General features: G+C 34.9%; 1 protein-coding gene across 1 annotated transcript in view; it reads right to left on the bottom strand.

Annotated features, from left to right (window-relative positions):
• Window positions 1–25,644, bottom strand: part of ABCC4 (ATP binding cassette subfamily C member 4) — a 288,067-nt gene that overhangs the window by 203,534 nt on the left and 58,889 nt on the right. Inside the window, exons 2-6 of the mRNA XM_044669348.1 lie at window positions 22,147–22,257; window positions 20,839–20,959; window positions 11,968–12,192; window positions 3,740–3,829; window positions 2,024–2,187 (exon numbers count right to left, since the gene is read on the bottom strand). Coding sequence (XP_044525283.1) covers window positions 2,024–2,187; window positions 3,740–3,829; window positions 11,968–12,192; window positions 20,839–20,959; window positions 22,147–22,257 — 711 coding nt within the window. The remainder of the gene's footprint in view (window positions 1–2,023; window positions 2,188–3,739; window positions 3,830–11,967; window positions 12,193–20,838; window positions 20,960–22,146; window positions 22,258–25,644) is intronic.

Genomic DNA, 25,644 nt, shown 5'->3' with positions numbered 1-25,644 from the left:
TAAATGTGACATTTGAAATCTGAAAAAAATTACTTGTTAGAATGATTAAGTGGCATTTATCAGGAACAAATTTTCCATGTAAGGTGACATCAGGAATGCTGATTGTAGTTTGGCAGGAAAGAACACTGACAAGCTGGGGAGTATCCAAAGAAGAATCATTACCCCTGTCCTAATCATTCAAAGCTTATATTAAGGGCCACATATTTATACAGCACTCTAATAGACACAGGGGAGAACTACTTTGAGGCAGAGGACAAAATCCCTGCCCTCAAGAAATAAACAATTTTATTAGGTGTCAAACAAAAACAGGGAACACCTTTAACAATGTAAGTTGCAGAAAAATAACTGAACATAACCAATGAGAGCGATTTAGTTTCCCATTACTCTAAATGTATATATTATTATCTCTATATAAAATCTATTTTCAGAAATTAAATTAAAATATATTCTCTTTGATATTTAAGATAGTGATTGATGAAGTACAGTCATTCCGTGACAGTTGTGGGCCTCACATTTGCAGTTCTGGTTATTCTTAAAATTGGCCATTAATAATAAAATGGCAATTTGGGGAAATTTACAGTATATAGTAGAAAAATCAGTTGTATGAATATAAAGAAAACAAAAAAATTATTTAAAATAAATGCATAAGTAATGCAATGATTCAGGACAAGTCTGAGGGACTTATGAGAAAGAACACTACCCACATCCAGAGAAAGAACTGTGGGAGTAAAAACACAGAAGAAAAACAACTGCTTGATCACATGGTTCGATGGGGATATAATTGGAGACGTAGACTCTAAATGATCACTCTATTGCAAATAGTAATAATATGGAAATAGGTCTTGAAAAATGATACATGTAAAACCCAGTGGAATTCCTCATTGGCTAAAGGTGTGGGAAGGGAGAAAGGGAGGGAAAGAACATGAATCATGAAACCATGGGAAAATATTCTCAATTAATTAAATAATTTTTAAGGGAAATAAAATAAATGCATAAATATTGTATATTACAAATCTATTTTTATCATTTATAACCATTTATACATTTATCATAAAGGTAAATTTGGTTAAAAGTTTCAGTGTGCTAAAGAACTATGGGCTACATACTCTGTCTGGGAATGTCTCCTCTCTCTCTATCACCCAGACTCAGGTATGTGATTTTCTCCTGCACTGATCATTGCATCTTGTACTTTTTGTAGGAGAGGGAAATCTGTGAAATAATTACTGCAACAAATCCAGTAAAGACTCTGCAAGGTGTTCACGATACTAATCTCTCTTGCATAGAATCTGTAAGTTTCTTATGGGTGCAGTGTGTTCTTTTCACTTGCCTTTTGTGTGATAAATTCAAAGGATCAGAATTGTTAAAAATAAAGGTTTGAGGTGGGGCCAAGAGTTACTCCCTTTTTTTTTTTTACATTCTTGGAGGTGCTGTGTCCCTAATCCCCAAGACTGTTGAGGGATGAATGTCTCCAAGGAGGAAAGCAGTTTATTAAATACATATCCAATGGTCATTTCCACCCTACTGTAGATAATTTCAGAAAAAGTTGGAAAGATCTGCAGGAACTGATGCAGAGCAAAACAAGCAGAACTGGGAGAACATCATACACAGTAACAGCAATATTGGACAATGATTATCCATGAAAACTTGGCTACTCTCAGTAATGCACTGATCTGGGATAATCCTAAAAGACTTATGAAAGGGAATGCTATCTACCTCCAGAGAAAGAACTCTGGTAGTCTTTCACATCTTCCTTTCACCATATTTATAGTTTTATTTTGAGGTTTTGGTTTTGTATGAGTTTGCTCTTACAGCAAAGACCAATATGGAAATGTGTTTTACATAACAATACATTTTTTAAAAGAATGGCCCTTGGTTTACGGGTAATCCTCATTAACTGAGGTTTGAGCAGTTTATAATATATGCAAAGATAAATAATATAGGGTCTCCAAAAAAGCTATCAAGCAAACTACAGACATAATCATGCATATGTAACACTTATGTATATAATCAATACTGATCTTACCTTAAGGAGGAAAAGAGCTTCCCAAAGCAGCTTTGTAAAGGCAGGAGGATCAGCAGGACTGCCATTCCTGCAAGGCATGACACTCCGATTTCTAGCCACAGAAGGGCAGTTACAGCGATGGCCTGAATTGGACCAGCCCATAAAAAGTGCAAGAAGATTGTCACCTTCACAAAGAAATAAAATAAAAACACTCGTCAGGAATGAGTGAAGAAAAAGCAAAAAGGGATTCTCAGGAGAGGAAAGAGGCTAAAAAACAGCAGCGGCTGTCCCTTCCTCCCAATGACAGTGACTATAATCGGATCAAAGACCATTGCAAACTGTTTCCAAAGAAACTGGCGAAGTCCACTCAGGGGACAGAGTCAGGCCCAGAGAAGGGAGAAGCAGGAGTCCAATCCGGCCTTGCACATCTCTTGGCTATGTGACCCTGGGCAAGGCATTTGATCCCAATTGTCTACACCCTTACTGTTCTTCTGCCTTGGAAGCAATCCTTAGTATTGAGTCTAAAACAGAAGGGAAGTGTTAAAAAAAACAAAAGGCACATAATACTTTATATTGCCCAGTTCTGATAAAGAAGGTTTACATATGTTATTTTTTGAAATGAGAAATACCAAATACCACTTGGTTAAACTTTCCTTCCTACATCAAAGAATTACAAAGTAATTTATAGCCCCTTTCTAAAGAAAAAAAATATTTTGAACAAATAATGACAAAAGTAATATTTTATAGCATTTTTAAGATTCGAAAGCACATATTTGAGTCTCATAGCAAACCTGTGAGGTAGACTGTACTCAGATGAGGAAACTAAGGCTGAGTCATTAAATAATTTGCCTAGTCATACCACTATTTTTATAGAAACTGGAAAAATTTTAATTAATCATTAATAGAAATTATTGAAGAAAAGATCTTTTTTGTTCTACAGGAGATAAGCTCTTTACCTTTCAAGTTATCTGGCATAAAAACTTAACATAGCTAAGTCTTATTACGTAGATATGTACCAAAAAACCCAAATGAGGAATCAAATTTTTTGATCCTTCTTACCTTTTGGTTACAAATAGAAAAACTGAGAAAGAGTATTTGGAAAGACCTAAATCTCCTTTTTTTTATTTGTCTGCTTGTTTTTAAATGTCCTGTCTTCTAGAAGGAAAAGGACTGGAGCAAGGAGCAGGAAAACCTGTATTCAATGAATTAATTATGTAATGTTGGAGATATTACTTTATGTTGCCAGGACTCAATTTCTTATCTATAAAATGAGGAGATAGGACTAGATTCTTTCCAGATCTAGACACTCTGGGAATTAAACAAAGATAAGTTGTACGTAGTCCCCTTATGGCAGTTTATGATAGAAAACATGAGGTTGGTTTTTTTTTCAGATGGTCTTTGTGACTGTGACTATTATTATTATTATTAAAGGATACATTATACTATATTATTATTACTATTGCAAATATATTGGATTTAAAGACAAGTATATTGGATTTAATTCTTACTTGGGCTTTCATTCACTTCTCTTTAATTTTTATTTTTAAAGAAAAAAGTGCATTCTATTTACCAATGCACAATATTGCTTAAAGGATACTATCAGTATGTACTGACAGGCAGAAAAACTGATGTCACCAACACAAGATATAAATGAATTTTAATTATATGTACATAATAACTGGGGTGGAGGGAACAAACAGTATTTGCAATTCATCATCAGGGTAACTTTTTTCTTACCTGATCAAATTTGTTCACATCATTGGAGAGAAGGTTCACAATCTGACCTGTAGTTGTCTTTACCATGGCTGTATTACTAAGACGAAGGGCCTAGCATAGGAAGAAAGGGCAGAAAGATTACTGTTGAATTGAACTGATGCCAATGATCTTTAGTTATACTGATAAAATGGCATAAAAACAAAAACAACTATACCTCAAATTGTGATTTTTTTTTTGCCACAACCCCCCCACCCAAAAGGAAAGTGACCCATTTTAGAAAGGAGGATTTGGTGAAAGAATTCAAACAAGCTCTTTGAAGTTCAGTAATTGCATACAATACATTTTTGTGTGTGTGTTGCTCTTGATCTATGATTTCATCAATGTAGGGAACTCTCAGTGTGGAAAGTTCCTTGACTAATGCAGATTTACAATTTACAGATTTAAGAAGCTGCCATGATTGCTTAGGCCTACATGTCAGTAGTACTTGAGAACATGCCAATGAATCAGGCTTGGAGATAAGACAGGATCTAAACCCATTAAGCCCAATCCCCTTCATTTTACAAATGAGGAAAGAAAGGCACACAATAGTTAAATGACATGTCAATGGTCTTATGATTTTAATCTATCCAGAGTCATAAAGTCAGATTTTTTAAATCTCCTTCATCTTTATTATTATTAATAAAAATGTTTTTCTTTTGGCTAAAACAACATTCAAAGTACATTTTCATGAAAAAAATGGCATTCTTTATAATATAGAAATATCTTACACTCTACCTCTGTACCATAAAGTCAGATTTTAAACCCAAATCCTCCAACTCCAAATCTAGTCTCTCTCCATCACAATATACTACCTGGGCTTATTTCATTATGTTCCATTGCTTCTCAAAAACCACTTATAAGGAAAGTCTAATAAATCATACACAGTGGTTTTCTTAATTATGTAGAGATACACACACACATTTCAATATCAAGATTCAGAATTTTTTTTACTTTCCTTAACTGAAATAGGTGCACCAAGTATACATTTTTGCAGTCAAAAATAATTCTCAATGAAAATAACAAGTTTACTTAACCAATATAATATATTTAACTGTAAGAAAATTGAGAATGGCTCAATTCAATTTAACCAATAATTAGTAGTCACTGTGAGGAAGGGACTGTCTCCCTCCCAAATATAATTAAAATTAGAAATCCAAAATTCTAGTCAAGGCTCTACATTTTCTTATATAATTCAGTACATTTTTATGGTTCTCAGTGACTTGTCTGTCAAATGGAAATGGAGATAACATGTTGCATCAATTTGTTCAGAAAGTCAAATGAGACAAAATTCACAAAAACCCTGCATTTAGGGAATCACTTTAATGGGGACACAGAACCATGGAAAATTGAATGGTGGGAGACCAGGGTCACTTCCTGGTAATAACCAGCTGAACCAGAATTCAAATACAAGTGTTCCTACTCTACCTCAGAAGTCACCAGATGTAGGGCCCTGAAAATACAATTAGCTTTATTTGGATTTTTTTTCAAAGCTGTTATCTTTAGACACACCTTTGTTCTGTGAACAAAGACATAAGAATTTATTCTCATTTTGTATTTTTGGTAGGCTCTTAATAGAAAACCCAATAGTACAAGAGTTATAAGGCACAATTTAACAAAGTTTCATGCATAAGTGACTTAAGGCAAGGTGAACCAAACTGTCCCTTTTTATTTGTTTTACCACTTTGGCGAACTGCCTTAGAAACATAGAAAGCATTAGCCTACCTAACTTCATCTAAGACCATTGTGTGTCCAAAAATGGTACCTCAAGAAAGGTATTACTGAAGAAAAGGTTAAATATAATGGTAAAGAAGAAAGAGGCTAAGGGGGCAGCTGGGTAGCTCAGTGGATTAAAAGCCGGGCCTAGAGATGGGAGGTCCTAGGTTCAAATCTGGCATCAGACACTTCCTAGCTGTGGGACCCTGGGCAAGTCACTTTACCCACGTTGCCTAGTCCTTACCTCTCTTCTGCCTTGGAGTCAATTGACTCCAAGAAGGAAGGTAAGGGTTTTAAAAAAAATAAATGAAGAAGAAGGAGAAGGAGGAGGAGAAGAAGAAGAAAGAGGCTACCAAAAGAAGGCAGGCAAAAAAAATTCTTTGTCAAAAAAAGAAGGAAAGAAAAACTTCTTTATCAAAAAAAAAAGATGAAAGAAAAACTTCTTTATCTAAAAAATAAAAGATGAAAGAAAAACTTTATCTTAAAAAATAAAAGATGAAAGAAAAACTTTATCTAAAAAAATAAAAGATGAAAAAAAACTTTTTTATCAAAAAAATGAGTGGGGACATAAATGGCTGCTATAAAATCAATGGAATGATCATAAAAGCTTGAAATGGCATTAGTAATCAAGTCTAACCCATACATTTTAGAGTTGAGGAAACTTAAGACCCACATAGACAAAAGGGCCAGGGTCATAATCATTAAATTTGCAAAGTAAAGATTCAAACCCAGGTTTTTTGGCTTTCCCATATTTCTCTCAACAACAACAACAACAAAAATAAAACACAGCTTATTCGTCAAATTATGGAATTCTAGAAATATAAGGGAATAGGTTTTGTTATTGTTCAGTCACATCTGCTTCTCTGTTGACCCCAGAAGCATCTATGAACTAACTATTCTCTCTCTCAAAGTCTGTCCAAGTTCCTGTTTGCTGTTTCCATGACATTCTCTCCATCTTTCCTGTCCTCCTCTGTTCCTTCTGCCTTCAATCTTTCCCATCATCAGGGTCTTTTCTAATGAGTCCTGTCTTCTCATTCTGTGGACATAGTATTTAAGTTACATCTTCAGTATTTGATCTTCCAGTGAAGAGTTTGAATTAATTTCTCCCAGTATTGACTGATTTCATCTCTCCTCGCTATCCAAAGGACTCTCAGAAATCTTCTCCGGCACCACAGTTCAGAAGAGTCAATGCTGGGGCATTCGGCTTCCTTCACAGTCCAACTCTCACAGCCATACATTACTTAACTGGAAAAACCTGGAGTGTTTTGCCATTTCCTTCTCTAGCTCATTTTATAGGTGAGGAAACTGAGGCAAACAGGGTTAAAGCACCCAGGGCCGCACAGCGAGTATGTTTCTTAAGTCAGAATAATTGTGTTGTTTTCAAAGAACCATCACTCGCTGGAAATTGTCACAGACAGAATAAATACTGGGCCAGTTCAATGACTGACGCTACCTGGGATGGTGGTTTTAGGCAGGGGAAGATCTAGTCGTATTTCTCAGGCTCTCCAGGTGAGCCCAACGCTGTTTCCTTAGGTGGTACCTAACTACCGAATGACCTCTGTTTTGAGACACACGGAATCACGGTCTCCCTGCAGCTCAGGTGCAAATCATGCTAACAGGCCAAGTAGTAAAAGGTCTAGAAGCTGAATACTTGAAGAGGCAAAAGACTCTTACCTCTGCCGCTACTTTACTGAGGATATGAAAATAATTATGCCATTCCTCTATGTCATATGTGTGTGGGAATACATATAGAAACATATATGTAAATACAAATAGCATTATTGTAAATTGGCTACAGTTTAAATTTCTTATCCATTCAAAGAATTGAATCTAAAACTGGAGAATAAAGAGCAACCAAGTAGCAGAAAGTATCTTAGCATATTTATATATAGAAAGATAGATATAATTATATGTATTTAATTATATATTTGATAAAATATGTACACAAACATGTGTATATACATACACTTAGGTAATAAGTAAGATATAAATTACATAAATATATAAATGTAGATTAAATAAAAATATAAATAAAAATTTAAAAATATAAATGCTTTTGTCTTGAAGCTTTCCTTCTGGCACCATGGGTCACCAGCAGCTCTACTGGAGTCACCATTGCACATTCAGTCCAGGACACGCCACTTCTGTTCTAACTTATACCACCCAATTTGCAAGTATGTCCTGAACATGTGCCATCAGGGCATTTGACAATATGCAAAAAACATCGCTTTCATGGAGTGGGACTAAATTATATTTATGGACCTTTCATCAATGATTTCCCTGATCATCAGTAGCAGCCATTTTACTGGACTCTGGACAACTAATTGAGCCACCTAAAGACTGATTCTCTTGTTCTTACTATGCAAATTTGTACAAATAATTTAAAAAGATCACCTTCCATTATGATTAAGGTTTTATTGTGAACTTATTAACCTACGTCAACAAATTATGTGAAAATAAAAAATGAAGCCCATCATAAAAATAAACAAATATAAATGTATAAATGAAAATTTTCTTATCTATAAAAACAGGAGTGGCATTACTCTCCTATTTTATTGGGATCAGGCACCCACTAACTGAATCCACAAATTAAATAATGATTACAAATTAAATAATAATTAAAATGCCCTTTACTGTATTCTTTATAAATTCCAAATACAACTCTGAAGTCCTCTTCAAGCTCTATATCTATGATACTATAATTTAATTAATTCTCTGAATACAATATAAGGCAAGATACGACAATTCAATAAACTCAAGATTTAACAAATGAATATATATGTATATATATAACCAAAAAATACAAATAAATAAATTCCAAATACAAGATATCAGATCAAATGAATAGACTGTAACACTACTAATTCAAACTAGAATGCTAGCACAGAATACATTGCTCTATAATCCACTTAGGTCTGCTCAACAAACTACGGAAAGAAAAATTAAGCCCTTACCTTCTGTCTTTGAATTGATAAATATCCATTCCAAGGCAAAAGAACTGGAAGAGTTGGGTAATTGGGGTTAAGCAACTTGCCCGGGGTCACAGATCTAGCTCAAATTTGAACTCTACTGGAGTCACCACTGAACATTCAGCCTGGGGTCTAGGACACGCCACATCTGTTCTGACTTACACCACCTGATTTGTAAGTATAACCTGAACACAAGCCAACAGGGCATTTGACAATATGCCAAAAGACATTGGCTTCATCGAGTGGTACTAAATTATATTCATGGACCTTGCATCAATGATTTCCCTGACCATCAGTAGTGGCTGGCTCACTATCCACTGAACCACCTACTTGCCCCTTAACAAATTAATTTTTAGTTCATAATCTACTCATCAGTCTGTTTCTTTGTTATTGTCACTACTTTATTTTTACCTGTAAACATTTTTATCAGTGATAGTTCAGTTGTTGACATTTCCACTCATTCAATTCAAATTTAAAGAAATAATATTTCAGTAACTGACCCAGATTTGACTATGGTATTATATGTCACCTTTATTGGGAAGAGAAGTCAGAGAAATATCCCCTCTACATTCAAAAGAAGACTCCTCAGCTGATTTGAATAGGTTCAGAAAGCTTATGCAAATCCAGCTCAGACATTCTGAATGACTGAACAAAAGAGATCTGAAAAAATGTATGAGTCACACTAATTTAACTTTCTATTATACAACCCACAGGTGGTAGAGAAATAGCAAAAAATCAAAAGCCAAAAGTAGTCATAGTTAAAAAACTGAAAGTGAATGCCAAGGAACTCTCGTCATGCCTATGTGTTCAATAAGCTTATTAGTAAAGTACATCTCCCATGATGCTATTCAAAAACCACAAACCAGTAATAATTTAACTGTCACTCTGTTGATGTAATCCAACTTAATTATCTCCCAGGCATCAAGATTAAGACAAGTTACCTTTGGAAGGAAAAGTCACAAACACCAATAAGGTACAACACAGAGAGAAGGCTTTATAGTCTTTGCCATGACATCAGTGTGCAGCCCTAGAGACTGACCCACATGAAAAGATCATGAATCTTTTTTCTCCATTTCTACAGGTTACTAGAAATAAGAATTTAGTTCACTGGGAAATATGGCATTCCCACGTTTCTTATATTTCAGGTGAATTTCAAGAGCATTTTCTCGATTTCTTAAAGGAACAATTCTGTTATGATAAGCTACTCAGCAAATTAATACCTTAGAGAGGTGCTTACATTGAAGGAAGCAAATAAGCCAAGCTAGATCAGATTTCCCAAAGGCTAAAGGACTACTTTCCAAGGTATTAGTGGAAACAGGAAGAAAAACAGGTGAGCAACAACTCACCAGGATAGAAAGCCTTGCACAACTAGAATCTCTATCTTATCTTTTTACTAAATCATTAGAGCATGACAAGAATTCTAGAACAATGTCACATATCCATACTTGTAGGGGCCAGACTTAGATATATACAAATGTGGATTATTTGAAAAAAAAATTCTCTCTCTCTCTGTAGATCAAGAGATGATAAATAGATAGACAGATAGATAGAGAGAGAGATAGAGAGATGGATGGATGAATGATGAAGGAATAGATAGACAGGTAGATGGCCGGCCAGACAAATGGCTGGCCGGCCAGACAGATAGACAGAAAGATAGAGATAAAGAGAAAGATAGATATGGAGATAGACAGATAGGTAAATGGATGGATAAATGGATAGATAAAAAGACAGATGGGTGGACATACAGATAGATAGAGAGATAAAGAGAAACAGATAAAAAGAGAGATAGAGATATATAGACAGACAGACAGATAGATAGATAGATAGATAGATAGATAGATAGATAGATAGATAGATAGATGATAGATAGATAGATAGATAGACAGACAGATGGATAGACAGATGGATAGATGGATGAACGGACAGATGGATGGACAGACATAGATAGAAAGAGAAAGATAGATAGATAGGCAGATAGGCAGAGATAGATAGACAGAAAAAAGATATAGAGATAACTAGATAAGCAGATGGATAGATATATAGATGGACAGATATATAGAAAGAGAGATAGACAGAAAAAGATATATTATTTGATTGATAGATATCATGACCCTTCACATTCATGGAAAAAAAGAGCAAGATCTAAAAACAACCTCTTTTGAATGTCATGCCAGTTTTTTAGATATATTTTTAGTTAACCTTATAATAATCTTGTAAGAGAACCAGGAAAGGTTCTACTACTAGCATATCTATTATAAGTAGGAGCAAACCAAGGATCATATTAAGTGGTTTGTCCAAAGCTGCATAAACATTAACTGTACTTATTGTATAAAATGACCCATTTTTTTACCCATTCCATCTAGCATTCCTAGGCATAAATCTTTTGTCTTTAGGGAGGAAAAAGAAAAATGTCTTTGTAACAAGGTTCATACCTTCTTCATGAAACCCTTCTGGATGCTCCCAACTACTAGTGCCTTCTCTCTCAAACTGCCCGGTGTTTAACTATTTTGTTTTTATTTATATTCTCTTTTTATTTATTATGTATGTGCTTATACCTATATTTGTTGTCTCTTCTATTAGGATATTATCAATCTCCTTGTGCGTGTATCTCCGGAACATAACACATAGTAGGCACACAGCAAGGCTTTAATAAATACTGATGGATAATTCTGTATAGTACTTGTTACAGTAGTTTCTGTTTTCTTTCTTTTTCAATGGGGTACTTTAAAAATGGAGAAGTAATTGGGATAGTGTTGCCTGCCTTCCCCCCCCCAAAGTAAACAAAGAAAAAGGAATTTAAGCATTTTTAATGGACAAAAGAGAACAGATGAAAGGTCAAAATTAGACAAGCAAGTCATATACTTTTTTTATTTTTTAAAACTTTTACCTTCTGTGTTAGAATCAATACTAAATATTTCCTTATATACAGTAGAATTGAGGGAGGAAAAGGATTGTACACAAAACTATGGATCTATTGAGTCCAACTAGTTTTTCTTTTTTTAAAGTATGTATATTTTGGGGCAGTTAGGGGGCCCAGGATATAAGAGAGCAACAGTGAATGACCTAGTTATTCTTAGCAATATAATGATCCAAGAGAATCTCAGAGACTCATGAGGAAAAATGCCATCTGTCTCCAGAGAAAAAACTGATGGAGTATGATTACAGACCAAAACATGCTATATTGTACTTTCTTCATTCTATTTTTTGAGATCTCAAGAAAACATTTAATTTGGAAAAATGTTTTACATAATTACACATGTAAAATATGTATCAGCTTGCCTATCATCTCAAGAAGAAGGAAGGGGTGAGAGGGATGGAGGGAAGAAGGAGGGAGAGAATTTAGAACTCTTAATTTTTCAAAAATGAATGTTAATTATTTTTACTTCTCAATTACCTGTATTAAATAAAGAAATATTCATAAGACTATCCTTTTAAATACAAAATTCACTTAAACTTAATATATTTTTAAAACAACTTTGTACAAACACTACTATTACACGAAGTAAGGAATACTATAAATTCACTTACCTTCCGATAAATCATATGGCACATGGCTACTCGAAGTTTCATTCCTGCACACTGTACATGATAAAAATATAGGTGGTGAAGTATGGCCAAGAAGAGTGTACAGAAAGACAGTGCAGCAGCATAGCCGTAGGCCCAATTCAAAGCTACAGTGTCATGGGGATCATACTGTTCAAAAAATTCAATAATTTTCCCCAAAAATATTGGCTGCACTACTTTGGTGCTTTCCTAAAAGAAAAAAAGAAAACATAGTTATGCAAAATACAAATCATAGAATTTAACACACCAATTTTTTCCCTGCCTCTATCAAAATCTTATGCCAGAGATTCATGATTCATCATGGCAGAGAGGTTATTGATTTCTCAAATGATGGGACGGTGACACTGGAAAAAAAATCATCAAAGTGTAGGATGAAGGTCATCAAATGACTTTGCTGAGTTCGAGATAGGTTAGGATGAGTGTGCATGGCATCTAAGGATCAAAAGCTCACCGAAAGGTCAGCTTCTAAGGGGTCACACTTTTCATTTCTGTCTACACCTGAAATGATATGGAGGTGGAATTGCAGCCTGGATGCAGAGAGCTTGAGCATCCATACAGCTGGAATCCTAGATCATTCAACAAACTTTTGGGCAGTTACACTGGGTGCATGGCAGGGGAAGGGGCTAAAAACAAAACAAAAATTCTATTTTATTAGGAGTTTTAAACAAAGTCTTTTGGTCACATTCTGGATTTATTTCTACCCTGGGGGAAAAATTGTTTTCACTAAGAAATCAGTGACATCATTATTGAGAATTTGGAACATAATCTATAAGAAGCTAGTTCTAAGAACACTTTAAATGATAAACAATGTTTCCAGTGCCTGAAATATTGGCAGATTTATAACTAAGTCATAAATTTTGGGGATATAAGAGGGCAGAAGATGGGAGTAGGGGGAGTGAGGGGAGAGGTTCCCAAATAAGGACATACCATTCTCTCTCCCTGCCTGGTTTCTTTCTCCTTTTTCATTCCTATCCCCTGTTTGGGGCTTCATTTATAAAGCTAAGCTAAATTTATGCTGATCTCAGAAAAAAAGTTAAAGCTACTAGGCTGTGAAGGATATTTCCTCCCAATTCAGATTATATGTTATCCCAATTCAAGGAGAACACAAGTCCAAAAATTATTTTTTTTTCAAAGTTCCAAGTAGGGGCAGGAGAGTCAAATGTAGAAATGGGAGATCCTGGGTTCAAATCTGGCCTTAGACACTTCCTAGCTGTGTAACCCTAGGAAAGTCACTTAACCCCTTTGCCTAGCCTTTACCACTCTTCTGCCTTGGAACAATACACAGTATTGATTCTAAGATGGAAGGTAAGGGGGTTTAAAAAAATGTGACGAACTTGGAAGGTTCTTGTTTTGGTAGTTTTGATTCATTCCAAAGAATTTGGGGTAGGTGATGGACATTTAGTCATTTGCATGCTCCATAATTCAACAGTGACAAAGCAGCCAAAAAAGCTAATTGAATATTATATTTCATTATGAACAGCCATTGACAAATTCACAATATACTCTCCTTGTATTTGGCTAAGGTCAGACTGCACCTGAAATATTTCATTCAGTTCTAGATATCCCATTTTTGGAAGATCATTGGCAAGCAGGAGTTCATTTCAGGGATGACAATATGTTTGGTGAAGGAGCTAGAAATCACACAACCCCAGGACTGGTAGGAGGAACTGGACATATCTGACATTTTAAAAAATAAATTGCCCTAAATATCTGAAGGGCTATTGTATAAAAGAGTGATTAGTACTTGTTCTGCTGGGTACTGTTATGAGTAAGATTAGATTAGTTAGTTATTAGGTATTGATTATATATTGATTAGAAAGTACCTAGCAGGAAGGAGCTGGAGCTGGGAATTCCAGGTTGGAATGAAGGAGGAGGAAGTCTATCTGTGTTCTGTGTGTGGACTCCATTAGTGGTAGGCAAAAACTGTTGCCAGCCTGGGAGACCTCAGAGCAAAGGACACCTTGCATCCTGTTTTCCCCTGGGATCCTGTGTGGTGTGGCATTTAAGGAAAGAACAAGAGAAGAGGACAGTGCTTCAAGCAAACCCCTTACTGCTTGGTTCCTGAGACAACTGTAGCTCCTGGCATCCAGACATCATCAGTGGATTGCAGTGAGAAATCCCAAAGCCACAAAAGCCCCAGCTGTACTCAAGCCTGGCAGGTTCCAGGCTTGAGGCAGAAACCCAGAGCCTCCAGTATAGCTCCTTAGGCCCTGTTAGTTTAGATAGCTTAAATTAGTGTAGTTGAATAAGTCCTTCCCTGTCCCTTTGGGTTTTGTTATTAGGTGTTAAGATTTTAGAGTAGTCATTCCTATCCCTCCTTTTAGTTGTTTCTAATTAAAACCCAATTTCACCTTGTTACCTTGTCAGTTAATTCAAGGCCTCTGGCCAGAGTGACAGTTGGCTGTTATTTTTTCAGTTGGGAGTGGTGTAGCTGTATAAGACTTCAGTGTTGAGTTATAGTCTCTCTTACATCCCAGAGAGTGTTCCCACAAACCACATAGTTGATTTTAATATCCCTGGTGACCCCATTACTTATATTTTCCCACAGTATCATGGAGCCAGAACTAAGAGAAATGGGTAAAAGTTTCTAAGAGGCAGTTTCAGGCCAATACAAGGAAGAGTATCCTAATAATTAAGCAGAATAGGCTGCCTCAGGATGTAATTAAGATCCCTATCAAGAGAAGTCTGCAAGTAGAGGCTAGATAGCTTGTCAGGGATTTTGTAAAAGAGAAGCTTGTTCAGGCATGGTTATATGACCTATGAAGTCTCTTCTAATTCTGAAATTCTGTGATTTTGTTTACTATCTATGTCCTACTCATATTTCTAAGCATGCCTAATAGTTATACAGCTAAGAAAAAGTGTGACAATGTTCCACTTTGGGTTTGAGTCAGACTAAAAGCAACAGCTGATAGATCAAAATTAACAAGTCCAGACAAACTGTAAACATAATAAAGAAAATTTATCTAACATAGCTCTTATTTATCAAATAAAAATGAAATATCTATGACAATCAGAGACCCTAAATAAAGAAGAGGAATCTGGCTCAGTGAATAAGGCAAAAGAAAACAAAATTTCATTCCTAGGACTTTGACACTACTCTAAGCTGTCGGTCCATATAGGCTTCCCAGTATTTTCCCACAAATCCTTCCCATCTATTCTCTCTGCCCCAGTTTTCTCTGGCATCCCCTTCTAACTCAATTTTCCTCTCCCTTCTCATAAAAGAAGTCAATTATTCAGACCCAAACTTCATATTTCAAACCTAATATTAAAAAATCTGGACTTCTAACTTCTACCTCCTTAAGTGATCATGTCTTTGCTTTATAATAAAGAAAGCATACTTTGTCACTAGATGACTTCAGAAATATCTTCAAATGAATGTATACCCTTTGATCCAACAAAACCACTACTAGGTTTGTACCCTTAAAAGATAATAAAGAAAAATGTTTGTACAAAAATATTTACAGTTGCACTCTTTGTGGCAGCAAAAAAAAAATTGGAAAATGAGGGGAATCCCTCGATTGGGGAATGGCTAAACAAACTGTGGTATCTGATGGTGATGGAATACTATTGTGTTCTATGGAATAAAGACCTCCATGAACTGATGCGAAGTGCAATGAGCAGAACCAAGAGAACATCATATGCAGAAAGTGAAACATTATGGAACAATACAATGTAATGGAGTTTGCTCCCACAAGTCAATCCCAAGGGACTTATAAGAAAGAATGCTATCCTCATTGAGAGAAAGAACTGTGGGAGTAGAAACATAGAAGAAAAACAAATGATTTATCATTTCTTTATGTGGATAGTGTAATATAATTTTGCTTTGGAAAATGGAGAACGGGATGAGTGACACTCAACAGTTTTAGAATTTAGAACCAACCCAGATGCCATGAGCCAGAAGGCAAAAGCAGTTACTGCCAGGACTATAAAAGGTAATAATTTGAACAAGAAGCTCTCTCATTCCTGAGAAGGGACCTGGGTTGGTTGGGTGGGTAGGCCAAACCGAGCTTAGGTTACCTGCATCCTGTTCCTCATCCTCAACTTCTAGACAAAGTTTTGTTATATATTAATCATTTGAACATCAAGGAAGAACAACATCAATACTCATTCAATCTGGTTAAGGCCAAAGGTGCCTGGCCTGGCCCAGGTGCCACAAAGAAGAGAAACCTCTCCAACAGACCATCTCAAACCTGATTACCCTTTGACTGACAAACCTGATCATCAGTAGTTTAGTGAGCTTTCCTAACCACTCTTTCCTTCAACCTTATTCCTTCCCTAAGTTTGTTATAATTAAATTTTAAAGACTTAGTTATTATTGTCTTAATGATCATTCATCATATTCTTTGGATTTGAGGGAAAGGGATTGTTCAAACAAAGTCAAATCACAGTCATAGGTGTTATCCACTTAGTCTATAGCGTTGTCTATCAACTTAAACCAGGATAAGCAACCAGAGTGGCTGTGTGATTCAATTCACAGCTTCTTACTTGATTCACTTATCCCTGGGCACTCTTGTGTGGGATTTGGATGTTTAGCTGACTTTCAAATACTTCATGGGACCTGGTATTCATTACCACAATTTGGTGATTCACCTCGGCTTCCCACCTTCACTCAGCTCAGGTCCTCATATCATCAGAGAACCTTGGGCCATCTCTCCATCAGACCCTATCTTATATCACCATCCCACCTATAACACAGAAGAAAAACGAATGACTTTTCATTTGTTTATGTGGATAGATGATTGGAGGTTTTGGTTTTAAAAAATTGCTCTACTGCAAAAATGAATACTATGGAAATAGGTATAAGTGATAAAATTTGTATAACCCAATGGAAGTGCTTATTGGATCCGAGAGGGAGGAGAGAAGAGGGGAGAGAAAGAAAATAAAATATGTAAGCATGGAAAAATATTTTTAAAATTAAAAATAAAAAAATAAAGTTTTCAGAGTATTTATGATGAAAAAAAATCTTCAAATTCTAGAATTCTGTGTTTTATGATCTCACAGGAGAGGCCACGCTGCTAATGGTGAATGTACAAAACAACTCTTATATCGGAAAATGTTAAGTAGTGTTACTGGATGGCTAACTGTAAGCCACCAGTCTCAGATAAACAGATTTAATTTTTTAAAAATATATGAAAACTTTACAGGTCAATGTGGGAAGATAGTAGTAGAAGGCTTTCCCAATGGCTGTTTGTTATTCAAAGTCCTTAAAGGAAAAAACAAAGTCAAAGAATAAGAGATGCTGTCACGTTCAACCTCTAAATTTTACTCCAGACACATAAGCATTCAGTCTCCAAAAATATATGATAATTATTAAGAAAAGCTTATATTTAACGATGTTTTCTTTCCATCTTTCAACTACTCTCACCAGGATGAAATAAAACAAGCCCCTGATCAGGATTTGGCAGAAAAAACATTTTTAATTGAATGAAAGCTTTCTACATAGTAATATAAGTTAGATTATCCTACTGTAGACCTCTCCCCTTGGTTTAAACCCCAAATGAAACCTGAAATGTCTCAGAAAGTGAATAAGAGGAAATGCCCAAATTCCTGCTATGACAAAACATTTATCCTACCCTGAAAACTACCAAAGACAAGAGAAGAGAACCGAGGATGATTCCTTTGGGGAACTCAAAATTCCTACCAAGGAATACATTCTTCCTGAATATTCATCTTTTCCCTGTAGTATAAGTTTTTCATGTGATTTAGGGTCAGAGTTAGAAATCTTCAATCTTTTGGAATAAAGTACACAGATGCTCTAGAAAAAACCTTCTCAAAGACTTACTCCTACCTAACCTGGCTTCTCAGGTGCCTTGTGGACAAGTTATGAATTATTTTTTAAAAAGCTTTTGGTCTGCTCCAAAGATATTTCTCTCCTGCCCTATCCTCAAACCCCATCCCAAATCAAGAGGATAAGGGATGTATTATCTCAATTACCTATGTAATTGAATATAAAGCAGGAATTGCTTTCAGCAAGTTGAAGATATAGATGGGCTCATTTTGTGGCAAGCACCTAGGAAAAACTAAAATCGACTAGAGATCCAGGAAAGTGTCACTTTAATATTTAACATAATTTGCCTTTCCTCTCCCAGAGCAAAGGTCACTTGGAATTGGTTCTTTTTCCATATGTAATTGAAGATTCTAGTTTCATATACAATCTTCCTTTTTTCTCTTTTGTATACCAAAATGTTTGTGTTTATTGATAATTAAGCTCATAATAAAAAGAAAATATATTTTCCAATTGTGTTTTAAGGCTTTGTTCACACAATGCTTTTCTCTATGAGGACTCTGAGCAGACTGAAATTTTTAAATCTCTGGCATATCTTCCTATATTTGTATATAAAGATATGTTGGCTTCTGTTACAGGTCTTTTTTGAATCCTTATCTGACAGCAGAAAAATCAGGATCATGATTACCATGCTATCTGTTTCTTAAAGCTTTACAATACTTATATTTTAATAACTGTAGATCTTACTAGAGAAGATGAATATTTTAATAATTAATTCTTAATTCTAGCATTTTCCTTTCTGATTATTATTTGCTATTTGTCCTGTATATAGCTTGCTTGTATATATTTGTTTATATGTTATCTCTCTCATTAGATTGTAACTCTTTAAGGGTAGGAACTGTCTTTTGTTTCTTTTTGTATCCTTAGTGTTAATCACACTGCCTGGCACATGATAGGAGCTTAATAAAAGTTTACTGATTTATTGATACTTGAAATAATAAAGAATATTAGTTGGGCATCATAAGTCATATAAATATTGGAAAAGTATCTGTTCTCCCTCCTCTTCAGCTCTCTTTTTCTACTGACAACTGGATCACAAAAGAAAAAGGAATAAATTTATACTCCAGAATGGTCTCCCAGAGCAAAAAAAAAATTGTGAAAAATGTATTTAAAAAATGGAATCTGTTATTTCTGTTTTGAAATCCCAACACTAGAGATCCAATGCAATGAACTGGCTTCAAGAAAATATATCAAGTTGTTGACTCACTGAGCATAGTAGCTTGATGCCACTGATAATACTGAATGCTGCTCTGTTCCAGTTTTAGTCTTTCAATTTGGAGTGTTTAAGAAAAATGGAGAAACTGAATAACTATAATAGACACACATATGATATCTGCAATATGTGTGTATGTATAACATGGATGTATACATATATACATACTTTATATTGTACACACACTCTTCCCAGAACTTCACATTAGTTTATGAAATATATTTATATACACACTGCAGAATCTAATGTAAAGTTCTGGGAGGTTAGCTTCCAATGGAAACATGTTCTTTAGAAGATAGACAATCCTTTGCTGAACTAATTCTCTAAAACATTATGGGCAGCAGAATTCCCAAAATCCCAGTGAGACTTAGTCAATCACAGCCACAACACTATCCACTCCACATAGTTTGGGAATCTAATTCCTAGCAACTGAAATTTAAAGCTCATTAAAGTCCCAAAGTGACAAATGAAAATTACTTCTTTTGAAGCATAGCAAAAGCCTTCTCCTTCCTTCCTACATTTCATTGTCAGAAGATTACTATTTCTCCCCAACTTCTTTAAACGAGCAAGAAGCCAAAATGGAAAGACGATGGGGCAATGATACTGAATTTAAGGTTTCTTCTCTGCTAGAAACTCATTTTACCTAAAACAACTGACCACAGTACATACGTGAGTATTGGAACCTCAGGTGGATGCATATTGTCTACCATTATAATCTAAGGTTATTCTAAATTTTTATCCCAAAGAGCTTTCTCCAAATCCTAGAGCAAACACTGGGAGATGGAAAAGAACTCAAAGGTAATCCAAACTCCTTATTTTACAGATAATTGGACAGATTATGGTCTAGAGAGGTTGTGGGAATTGGCCAAAAATCACACCAGAAGTCAAGGAGCTTCAAGAATTTGAACCTAGTCATTCTAGGTTCAACACCAAATCCACTGACTTTGGCACTATATTTAAGGTATTCAGCCCAAGGGCAACCAACATCAATTAAACTGTAATTGGAAAATGCTTAACAAAATAAATAAAAACATGATATCAAAGAGATAATATCCCTTTGTGGTTTTCTAAGTCAATATGCAAAGGATTTCTTTGACCTTGACACCATTTATCCATGGCTATTCTTGGCATCACTGGGAAGTTTATCATTAACTACACTGCACTCTTGGTAATGATAAATAAATAAAATAGGCAATTATCAAGGTGCCATATGAAGAGAGGCAAAATTGGGGGTATTTTTGAAACATGATTAAAATTAAATGCACATGTTTTAAGATTAGAAAATCCCAATTCTATGGCAGTTTTTTAATAAGTCAAGTTGTAGATGGTATGTCTGCTAGACAATAAGAAAGAGAAGTGGGGGTGCAGGGAAGAATAGCAGGGGAATAATAACTGTAAACCCTTACCTAGGGTATTTTGCGATCCATATTTCTGAGAGGGGTTCAAGCTGCATCACAGAATTCCATAGTGTCCCCTCTCTTAGAGTTCTGGGGGGCACTATGGAATTCTGTGATGTAGCTTGAACCCGTCTCAGAAATATGGATCCCACAGTATGTGAAAGCCCCATGTCCCAGCTGGTATATTTTCATCTGAACAAGTCATAATACTTATCAAAACACAACTGACCCTTTCAAACAACTGTTCCTCATCCCTACCCCAGGTCCACTCTGCACAATACCTTCTTCCCAGAATTATACATACCAAATGAGATAATAATTAAAATACACTTTGCATAGTGCCTGTCCCATAGTAATTGATGTGTTAGCTATTGCTTTAAGCTTAAATTTACTTTTGTAATAAATGCATATCAAAAAAGGCCACAAATAAGAAAAATCACCTCAAACAGTGTAAAAAGGCCCAAAATTAAATAGGATTTCCAGTAACACTTTATAATTGCTTTGGTTAAAGAGGGCTTTCTGGCTTCTTTTTCTGCTTTTAAAACTTCTTTATCCCAGTACCTAGAAAGCAAAAACAAACAATCAGGAGGAATATTGATTGGGGTAAAGGAGTGGTGAGAAAAACTAAATAAAAAGTTGTTGTGTTTGTTTATTTTGAAGAGCAGTACACCTTCTGAGTACTCTGTCGATACTGACAATTGTCAGGGCAATAATGTTTTGATGACGAAGAAATTTCCTGTTAGAAAATAAGAAGGCAAATAAGAGCAATTCCCCAATTCCCCAATTGATAAATGGGAAAATATATGAAAAGAGTATTTTCAGATGAAGAAATCAAAGTCATATATGGTATAGGTATATGGAAAAAATGCTCTAAATCGCTACTCACTAGAGAAATACAAACTGAAACAACTCTAAGATATCATCTCACATTCATCAGACTGGCTAAGATGACAGAAGGGCAAAAGAAAAATGTTGGAGGGGATGTGGGAAAATTGGGGCACTAATACACTGTTGATGGAGCTGAGAACTGATCCAGCCATTTTGGAGAGCAATTTGGAATTAAACCTAGAGAGTTATAAACCTGTGTATAACTTTAGAACCAGCAATACCCTTACAGAGTCTGTTTCTCAAGGAGATCAGGGAAACAAATAAAAGAACCTATATGCTCCAAAATATTTAGAACAGTTCTTTTTTGTGGTAGCAAAGAACTGGAAATTGAGGAGATGTCCTTTAGCCAGGGAAGGGCTAAACAAATTATGGTATATGTTTATATAGAATATTGCTGCATCCTAAGAAGTGATGAGGAGGCTAATTAAAAAAAAACTTGAAAAGAACTACACAGGATAATGAACAGTGAAATGAGTAGAATCAAGTGAACATTACACCCAGCTACAGAATTAATACTTTAATAAAAAAAATTGTGAATTATCTCCAGAGAGATTGGGCAGTTTTCAGGTGTTTCTGAGATCACCAGGGGGCTTCAACTGCCCTGTACCTTCCTCTTCTTAAGGGACAAGAAGTGACCCCACAGGCTACTGCCCTGAATTGTCCTCAAGGATACTAAGTAGGAGTACAAGTGCCCTAAGGAGATATGGCCAAGGAGCATGAAGATCTAGTTTTCAGTGAGCCTCTCCCAAAGGAGTAGGCCCATGAAAAAACAAGTTAATTGCTATTTTTTTTAAGTTTTCAAAGGCCACTAGGCATACACTCATTCTTTGGTCTTTCTCTTTTTGCTTCCACTTTCTTACCCTTGCAACTGTTCTCCAAGCACTTCTGAACGATCCTCAGGAAGCACTGAATACATATCATCTTCTTCTAATCTCCGTTGATGACCAATTTGAAATAAGGGATTTAGCCACCTGTTAAATTAAGAAGATAAAAAAGGGGAAGTTAACAACTAAAATGGAACAATACACTGACTTTTATGGATAATTTATTTTTTCTAAACTCACAAGTGTATGGTTTTGAGTTTGCTTTAGTTGCTGTCCAGTGCTGGCTACTTGACACATCAACAATTACACTTTGTATCTCTTCTCAAAGGGTGGTTTCATTTTTTATACATTTTGAAAGATTTAATAGTATTAAGATATGGGGTTCTAGCCCCAGGTGTCTCACGAAATAGCCAAGTGACATTGGAAAAGTCATCAAAACCCCTTTGGGTCATTTTTTCCCTTATGTAAGATCAGAGAATTAGATGATTTTTTTTTGTTTGGATTTTTTTGTTTTGGGGGAGGTGTTTTGCACATGATCAATAAGCAGCTGTTGTTGTTGTTTGGGGGGGGGTTTTGCTTGACTAAGCATATTTGTTACAAAGTTTTTGGTTTTGTTTTGTTTTTCATTAATGTGTTGAATGAAGCTGGGGAGCTGAAACAAACTTTAAAATTGAATTTTAAAAAGACAGAAAATGCTTTTAAATGATCTTACTTCTCATCATGCTTTATATTTAATTGTAAAGTTTAGGAAATATGTAGGAAAGCAACATAATGCACTGAGAAGCATATATGTGGGGTAGTCACTTAATAGCTATGTAACTCTCAGCAATCATTTCACTCCTCTTTGCTTTAATTTTCGCTTATGTCAAATCAGTATGGTGAGCTAGATTCATTCATCAGACATTTATTAAACACCCACTATGTGCAGAGCACTATACTAGCTACTAAGAGAGTGAGAGAGAGAAAGATCACATAATACCGAATGAAGGTGATGTGATATGTACACAAACAAGGATGATTCTAGGCAAAACGTGATCATCACAAAGGGGAACCAGGCAAAAGACTAATACATCTAGGAGAGATTGAATCACTTTAAATTTGTGGATCCCTTTCAAATGCATTTTTTCCTTTCAAAGAATTCCACATAGAAGCCTATACTAAACATTCACTGATTAATTTCATTGATGATTTCCACCTACTGGATTAAGATAATTGCCAGAATGAGAAGCTCACTACTCCATTCCTACATACCCACTCCAGCAAAACCCTGAAGTGTACCCCAGAACAAGAAAATCCAATTTGGGGATTTGGATTTATTTTGGTCACTCATAAATAGTTTGTAAACTAATGATCTGGGACAATCCTGAAAGTCTTTTATGACTGGGAATGCAATCCACCTCCAGAAGAAAGAACTGTTGGGAGTCGGATAGATGTGGAGCAAAGCATACTATCTTTCACATCAGTGTTCTTATCTTATGGTTTTATTTTGGGGTTTAACTTTTTGTTCGTTTGTTCTTATAACAATGGCAAATATTGGAAGTGCATTTTGCATGATGATAAAAATAAAATTTTAAAAATTAGTTTGCAAACTATAATAAGTAAATTATTTCTATATAATGTCAAAGACAACAAGAAGCCCATGGTCAAAATGAAACAAAAATAAACCTTATTAAAAGGGAAAAACAATCAGGGAAACTATATTTTGCTAAAAGGTACCAGAGACAACAAAATAATTTCAATATTAAACATATGTGCAAAAAATGACAGCACATCAATTCTTAAAGGAAAAATTCAATTGAGTTACAGAAAGAGATGAAAAGTAAATCTCCTGCTAGAAGAATTCAATTGATGAAAAAAATAAATGAAAATTTAAAAACTAGTTGAAACAATTAACAACTTTAACAAAGTTGAAGGTTACAAAATAACCCCATGTAAATCAACAGTATTTCTACATATTAGTAATAAAACCCAAGAGGAAGAGAAAGAAAGGAAAATTCCACTTAAAATAAATACAGACAGTATCAAATACTTGGGAATCTGTCTGCCAAAATAGACAAACAGGAACTATATGAACACAATTACAAAAAGTTTTCATACAAATACAGATCTAAATAACTGATGAAAAATTGTTCATGGAGATAATAGGCCAAGGCAATAGAATAAAAATGAAAATGCAACCTAAATTGATTTAGTGTCACACAAAGCAAACTACTGAAGAATTATCTTATGGAGCTAGAAAAAATAACAAAATTCATTTGGAAGAAACAATGGTCATGAATATCAAGAGAATCAATGAAAAAAAATGAAGTTAGTCATATCATATTTCAAACCATATTACAAAGAAATAATCATCAAAACAATCTGATACTGGCTAAGAAATATAACAGGTTGATTGATGGAATAGATTAGAAGCAAATGAGCATATTAACCTAATAGATAGAATTATATAATTCTAATATCTTAATGTAATTCTATATTAATAGATTAACAGAAGAAAATTAGCACAATAATCTAGTATTTGGTTAATCCAAAGATCCCAGCTATTGGAGTAATAACTCACTCTTTGACAAAAAAATCCTGGGAAAACAGAAAAGTAGTCATCTGGCAGAAATTAGGTAGTCAAACATCTACCACCATATAGCAAGATAAGTTCTAAATGTACACATTATTTAAAAATAAAGGGTGATATCATAAACAACTTAAGAGAGTATGGAAGAATTTACCTGTCAGATCTATGGAGAGGGGAATAATTCATTATCAAACAAGAGAAAGGTTCATGGAGGGTAAAATGGATCATTTTGATTACACAAAAGTAATTTGGACTTTGGTTTTTTATTTGTCTGTTTTTTTAACAAATAAAAGCAATGCAGCCAAAAGTAGAAGAAAAGTGGAAAACTCAGATAAAATTTTTGCAACAAGTTTCTCTGATAAAGGTTTCACTTCTCAAATATATAAAGAACTGATACAAATTTATACAAATAGGAGCTATTCTTCAATTGATAAATGATCAAAGGACACAAAAAGGCATTTTTCAGAGGAAGAAATCAAAGCCAACAAGTCATATGAAAAATGCGCTAAATCACTAATAATAAGAGAAATGCAAATTAAAATAACTGAGGTATCACCTCACATCTGTGAGACTGACAGACAGGATATAAGATAAAAATTATAAATATCAGAGAAGCAATGGGAAAATAGGAACACTAACTAGTCCAACCATTCTGGGAACAATTTGGAACCATGCCCTAAAGGCCAAAACTACATACTCTTAGACCCAGTAATACCACTTCTAGGTCTTTATGCCAAGGAGACCAAAGAAAAAGGAAAAGAATCCATATGTACAAAAATATTTACAACAACTTTACTGTGGCAACAAAGAATTAGGAAGTAATAAAATAAGTTATAGCATATGAATGTGATGGAATCATATTATGCCATAAGAAATTATAAAAGGGATGGCTTCAGAAAAACCTGAGAAAATTTATATGAATTGATGCAAAATGAAACAAAGCAGAAGCAGGAAAAGAATCTATA

Source organism: Gracilinanus agilis, chromosome 3 (genome assembly GCF_016433145.1).
Source record: "Gracilinanus agilis isolate LMUSP501 chromosome 3, AgileGrace, whole genome shotgun sequence".
Classification (NCBI taxonomy): Eukaryota; Metazoa; Chordata; class Mammalia; order Didelphimorphia; family Didelphidae; genus Gracilinanus; species Gracilinanus agilis.
The sequence above is the reverse complement of the archived record's forward strand: the minus strand, read 5'-3'. Positions and strand labels throughout refer to the sequence as shown.